Here is a 7219-nt window from a genome sequence, read left to right on the forward strand (position 1 = left end):
AAATAAAAATAAATAAAAAAAAAAGTCATTATAATAAAAAGTAATTATTTTTTAATAATGTTATTAAAAATTGATAATAATGTTATTAAAATGATTAAATAATAACATATATTTGAAATTAATCATAATATTAGAATAATATTTTATAAAATATTAAATTTTTCAATAAAAAAAAATACTTAATATATAAATTTCATTTAGAAAATGTATATAAAATTAAAGATATGTATTCCTATTTTCTTTTTTCTTAATTGAAAATTTTTGTTTTATTTACTATAATAACTTTTTTTTTTATATAAGTACTTATATTATTTTTACGTAAACATTTATATAATAAAAGTGCATTTTTTCTAATTATCGCTTACTATATAGAATATATGCTTGTTATATGCTACAATAATTAAAACTGCACTTTAAGTAACACCCTGTTAATTGTTATCTATTGAATATATTTAAAATATTAATTATAAAAAATTTAATTATTAATTTTCAAAATTAGTTCGGATAATCGTCGTTTAAATTTAACATCCCTGATTCTCTTTACAACCAATAAAATTTTATACGATTAAATCTTTTTTTTTTTCAATTTTTCAATATTTTATATTAAATATAATATCAAAAAATCATATAGAATAAAATAGCATATGTATTTAATAAATATTTAATAATTTAATAAATTATGTGCATTATTTGCTATATTCTTCTTCTCTCTCTTTTCTTTGACATTTGCCATTAATGTTTGTAAATATAATAAGTATAAAATATAAGTTACACATAGTTTATTTATTTTTCAATATAAATAATTATACAAAATTTTGACAAAATTGCAAACATTTTAATTTATTTCAAAAAAAAAAAAAAAACCAGGGACGTTCCCTAAGCTAACAATATAAAATACATAAAGATAATATTTAAAAAAAAACAATTTCTATAGATAAACGAAACATGACACAACAGAAATAAATAAAAAAATAATTTGTGCAAAAAGAATACTTAAAAATTTATATAATTTTAATTAATTGATATAAATTAATTGATAATATTAAATATGTTTTGTTCTGATAATATTTTATAAAATAAAAGTTTGGGATAAAATGTTGAATCCTTTTTTTGTATTAAAATGTCTTATATTCGCGTATTTATATTTATAAGTAATTTCAAATATAAAAACTCATTCCTATCTCAAACTGACAACTTTATTTTGTTCATGTTATGTATGATTGCGTGACACGAATACGTCGATTGATTCGAAAAATTCTTACACCCAGTTGTTGTATTTCCATCTGACTCATACTTGGACACAAGTGTCCTTTGTGCGATCATATGCCAACTCGACGCAGGACTAATACGTCACATTAACGCAAATTTTTATTAACATTGAATATTTCACTTCAGGACATTGATGATTAATGAGAGAATAGCTCATAGATGAGCGTACCTTGTCGTTTTCTAGGAGGAATCAAATAATTGTTTAATTTGCTAATCTTTAAATATTCAGTAGAAAAATAGGAATCTTACTCTAAGAGATTTTTAATATCATAATAATTTTATGTTAATCCAAAGTTCATTCTTTAATTCGAAAATATTTTATCCAAGATCTAATAAACAGTTTCATTTAAAAACATGTTTCTTGGATAGTTTTGAGTAATTAAATCAGATGTAATTGTTATCTATTTTGAGCGTTGTAATTATTTGATTTTTCCTAGACTTCAAAGGAAATGCTAATCAAATCTTTCAATAGAACCTTTATTTGCACCGAAATCTCTAAAATCGATCGCAATGTATTCTTAGTTGGCACATCGCGAGATATAACAGAGTTATGATTACTTCTGATTCTAACTTCACCTTTGGCATGTAACAGTAATCTATAAAGATGCTGTTAGAATTAAAAGTACATATCGAAATTACGTTTATGAAAAACGTTTGCGATATATTTTCTTATCGCGAAAGTGGAAATTTTACGATGTAAAATCTGGAAGAATAAGAACGAGGTGAATTTCTTTTCGTGAATTGATTTTCATTTTGAGCGTGACAAGTATCAATTTTTATACAAATAAGATATTAGATACAGTATAATATTAGTAAATATACTAATAGTTAAAGTTAATTAATAGAAATAAGATTTATTAGTATAATAATCTTTTCTATACCTACCGAATGCATTGCACCGGATTTAGTTTAATTGCATTTTTAATGTAACTTAACATAATAATAGAATGGATTTTATTATGCAGCATCACTAATAAAAAAATATATTTTTAAAAAATGTAAGAAAAAAATAAATAAAAAAAAAAAAAAAAAAAAAAGGTTTTTTTTTTTCAGAAACCAAAAAAAAAAAAAAAGGTTTTTTTTTTTCAGAAACCAAAAAAAAAAAAAAAGGTTTTTTTTTTTCAGAAACCAAAAAAAAAAAAAAAGAGGTTTTTTTTTTTAGGAACCACAAAAAAAAAAAAATATTTTTAAAAAATGTAAAAAAAAAAAAAAAAAAAAAAAAAAAAAAAAAGAAACACATATCTTTTATCATGTTATTATCAATATACTATTAATATGAAATGAAAATATATAAATATTTAATAAAAGTAATATAATGAAAGATAACCTTACAAAAATGTTTTATATTTTCAAAAAGTACAAATTTGTGATGTTGCATCATGTACATAATATAATATAATTAAATTATAAAAGACATGAATTATGTATATATTTTTATACATCTTTTTACATATTATGTTTTGCGATATGTTTCCAATTGATATTTAAAATAAATTATTGAAAATATGTAAAATTATTTTCATACATTTTGTATGTTGTTTTATGATCATGTTTTTAAAATATTGAAATTATAAGTGCAAATGAATAATTTATAAATATATAGTATAATAAACTATACAAATTTTTATAGATATATGATTTAATTATTTGACAAAATTATATTTCTTTACGACAAATACTATGTATTTGAACATGTAACTATATGAAATGTACTGTCACTCTCAAGAAACTTGAAATACCTCGTTCCGGAAATAATGCGGAATAAATTTTCGTGACAAAACAAAATGAAAAGAACACCTGTCCATTATCTCGTTATATCTTATAATTTATTTTTTTCTTAATGTAATCTTATCACGATGAAATTGAGCAGGTGTTCTTCATTGTATATCTACTATATAGAAGATGACTAGGCCATATGAATATAACTAAGGAATTCGTATTATATTTCGGCACAATTTTACAACAAAGTACAGTGTGAAATCTACCTAATTTATCTCAGACCATCTTCTCTTTTATTTATTTCGGCACAATCAAACAAATATTGTACTTTTATACACACAATTTTCTTTCGTGCCAAAAAAGATTAGGTCTGCTAAATTTTGGTTGCTACTTTAATTTCTCAAAATTGTCCTGAGGTTTATTCATATGGCTCAATATTTTCAGTCCTGCAAACTTTATTTATTTTCAATCAATCTGATGTGTATTTTCAGCGATTCTTTTTTAGTGTCTGTGACTGTAACCAATGTTGTGAAAAACTAACTTTAAATTCTATTCTGGTTCTTCTCCTTCACCATCTATAATACAAACATTAATTAAGAATATATTAGATATTAAAGAATAATAAATTATTATAATTATTATAATGCAATATCAATATTTAAAAAAAAGGAAAATTATATACCTTCACGATCTACTTCATCATCTACCAATAAATCATCCTCTTCATTTACCCCATCTTCTTCATCATTCACAGCCTCTTCTTCCTCATCGTCTTCATCTACATCATCTTCGACAACAACTATACTATCATCTCCTTCCTCAGCTTCACCTGCTTCATCACCATCATCTGCTCCACCATCTTCTTCTTCCTCTTCCTCTTCTGTATCGCATTCTTCGCCATCTCCTTCAATACCATTTTCAACATCCATATCTGGTGCTAAATAATACTGAAAACGAATAATTTTGAATAAAAAAAAATAATATAATAAAAACAATATATTATAATATTTTTAAAATAATATTTTTCTTATTTTTATTATTCATTTATATTCATTTTTATTATTTATTTTAATAATTTTTATTATTTAATTTTAATAATTAAATAATTTAAATAATTTTTAATAATTTTAAAAATAATTATTATTTAATTATTTTTATCATAAGTTATATTATTATTAATAAAAAATAATAAAAAATTAGAAATATTAAAAATAATTTAATAATTGCAATAAAATGAATGAAATAATTGCATAAAATTATGTATCATCAACATTTAATAAAGTTTAATAAATTTCTTTATCATTTTCAATTATAATATGAATAACTTTACCTGTAATGGATTAGGCCACATATCATCTTTAATCAACTCTGCTATTTCATCTGAACTTGGATCTCCATGATCCGTAAACCAGTCAAAAAATGACCTGTGCTTTAATGGCCTTTTACGACCTTTTAATGGGGCTTTGGTTTTAGCTCTTTTTGTTAAATCTGCACCCTCTTTCCAACGTATAGGTGTACTTTGAGATGCTGGATCTCCTGCAAAAAAAGCAGGAGATACATCAAAACTATGATTATTCAATAGAGTTTTATTTTTCATCAATAAATTTTTTTTTATCCATATTAAAATTATACAATAACACATAATTTATATATTGCATCATATATTATCATATATTTTCTTTTAATTAATTATATCTCTATAAATAATTTAATATTACATTAAATTAAATTATTATTTTTTAAAAATTTCAAAAAGCAAATTTTATTAAATATATAGTAAAAATATATTTAAAAAAATAATTTATAAAGTAATATTTTAGTTCAGAAATGTGCTCACCAGAAGAACCTAAATGAAATTCTTTTGTAAGGACATCATTTTCAAAATATGGATTTTCATCAAAATGGAAATTAATTCTATAGCCAGATTTAATATCTTCAAATTCTTCAACTTCTAATTTATTTAAGAATCGAAGGGCATCTTCTTCATCTTCTTCCAATATTTCTGCTATTTCTTTATTGTTTACAAACTATACATCTATTAAGGAAATTTATATAATTTGTAATGCTTCAAAAAAATTATATTGAATATTAAATTATACTGAATGATTGTATGCATATTGAAATAAATGATAATCTTATTAATATTAGCATAAAACAAAGATTATTTTATATATATTATTCAATTATTTTCTTTATATTTTTATATTAAAATTTAAATTAATATTAAAATTTATTATAATTTTTACATATAACATACAATATATGTATATATACATATATATTTATTATTGTTAATATTATAGATTTATTAATAATTTATTTTTCAATAATAGAAATATTAAATACACATAATCATTTACAAATTTAGAATAAAAATATTTATAAACAAGTTTATAAAAATATATATAATAAGTAAATAAGAGAATAAAAATATAATAGATTGAAATTGCAAATATAGAAAGAAATATATGATAAAAGAAAGATATTTACATTAGTAGAATAATTTGTATTATAGATTATAATATATAACAAAAATATAAAAAAAAAAATCAAATATATATAATGAATAATATTATAGCATATTCATCATATTAAATATTTTTTATAAAAATAAATTTGTATTACATTCCGCGTGACCGCATGTATATATATACTTATATACGTATACAAGTAGGCAAGATGGCGACTAGCACCGGTGGACGCCGGCATTGTCGAGAAACGTCAAAGATATATCAGTAACTATTATTAGCGAAAACGTATTGTCATCATACAAAAGGATACAGCTGTAACCCAAAAATTGGGTATCCTCTTAATAATGTCATTCCGTTTTTGGAAATAGGGCTTACGCAACTTATTATACTTCTTCTCGACTTCGAGGATTTCATCGCTGGCTTTCTCATTGAGGCCATCGATTTGATTCTGACACCCATCAATCTCTTCGAGTGTCTTTTGTATTTCAATATCATAATCGCGTGATTCAACACCCTCCCCCGAACCTGGATCCTCTAATTCCTTGGCTTTCTTGTTCGGCGAAGCCATCGTTCGACCCGCGCTCTTGTCACCACACCACTACTCTCTGTTTATTTTCAGTACGCACTCTCTCCGCGTTCGTCACGCTCGTGTCACGAATTTGAGGCGCGTAAGCAAGCTAAACTATAACCATGAATTTGATAGTTCATCTAGATGCGCAACTATATTTCTCAAAATATTTAATAATCTAGTATCTTATATTTAAAATTTAGAAATTTAAATATTTTACTATTAAATTCTTTTATTATTATATTTAATTTCATTTTTTAATTAAACTTTAATTTTAGGGAATCAAATTTTTGGAATTATTTTCATTATTACAAAAATTAAAAAATAATAGTTTTAATTATTAGAATCCAATAATTCAAAAATTATTTGCATAAATTTACATAATTTTAGGGATTTTTGTTTATTATATAATGATATTTTAGATTTTTATTCTATTCGATTAGACAATAGAATCAACGCGCATCATATTCAAATTTCTTTTTGGATAAAAAATTTAAATTATTTATAATTTAGACTCAACTTAAAATGTTGAAAATTAAAATTTAATTCTCAAACTTAATATTGATAAAGCGATTGAATACAAAGAGGAAAAAATATCATAATGTCAATTTTATATGTTATATATATAGTATTTACAGAGATACAGATACAGAGAGAGAATATATTAGAAAAATTAACTTTTTTTCAGAAAAATTTTATTAACATATTGTATGAATAAAAATTAAAAAAAAACATTATGTGAAAATAAACTTATAAATATTTTATTAAAAATTAACAAAAATGATAGATTTTTCTATATAACTATATATTATATTATCAATATTTATTTGATATATTTATATAAACATAATGTTTACTTGCTGAAATTATTTTAATAAAATATAATGTAAATTAATAAATTATATAATTAAAAATTAATAATATTATTTATTTTTATGTGTTATATTTTCATTATTTTATTAACTTTTAAAAACATTTATGAGCATATATTTATATAATATTTTTTTCTTATTTTTAATCATAAAGAAAGTTAAGAGAATTTTATGAAAAATATTTGATATATTGTATTGAACAAATAATATGATATTAATTATCATATGAAATTTTTTAACTTAAATTTGAATTTAATACTGATGTTTTTATTCTCCAAATTGATTGAATAAAAATTCAATGTAGTATTATTATTTCCAAA

At 21.4% G+C, this 7219-nt stretch overlaps 1 protein-coding gene across 2 annotated transcripts; it reads right to left on the bottom strand.

Moving 5' to 3' along the window:
* Positions 1–2592: 2592 nt before the first annotated feature.
* On the bottom strand, positions 2593–6138 carry LOC102678472 (protein SET). 2 transcript variants are annotated; one of them, XM_006623560.1, is made up of 5 exons: positions 5770–6138; positions 4826–5015; positions 4319–4515; positions 3671–3935; positions 2593–3563 (listed from the first exon to the last, which is right to left on the bottom strand). In XM_006623560.1, exons 1-5 carry the CDS (start codon positions 6025–6027, stop codon positions 3538–3540), a joined length of 936 nt encoding a protein of 311 aa, XP_006623623.1. In that variant the 5' UTR covers positions 6028–6138; the 3' UTR covers positions 2593–3537. The 2 variants fall into 2 exon arrangements, with proteins under 2 accessions (XP_006623623.1, XP_006623622.1); XM_006623559.1 differs by having other exon boundaries at positions 4319–4524.
* Positions 6139–7219: the final 1081 nt, after the last annotated feature.

The sequence above is a fragment of the Apis dorsata genome, unplaced genomic scaffold (assembly GCF_000469605.1).
Source record: "Apis dorsata unplaced genomic scaffold, Apis dorsata 1.3 scaffold_906, whole genome shotgun sequence".
Taxonomy (NCBI): Eukaryota; Metazoa; Arthropoda; class Insecta; order Hymenoptera; family Apidae; genus Apis; species Apis dorsata.

What these genes read in the sequence shown, in the direction of transcription:
- LOC102678472 (XM_006623559.1), bottom strand. Translation starts at nt 6,027, where the DNA reads ATGGCTTCGCCGAACAAGAAAGCCAAGGAATTAGAGGATCCAGGTTCG. An exon ending in CCAATTTTTGGGTTACAGCT is followed by an intron (nt 5,016 to 5,769) that starts GTATCCTTTTGT and finishes ATAGATGTATAG; the next exon opens with TTTGTAAACAATAAAGAAAT. An exon ending in TGATGAAGTAGATCGTGAAG is followed by an intron (nt 3,564 to 3,670) that starts GTATATAATTTT and finishes TTTGTATTATAG; the next exon opens with ATGGTGAAGGAGAAGAACCA.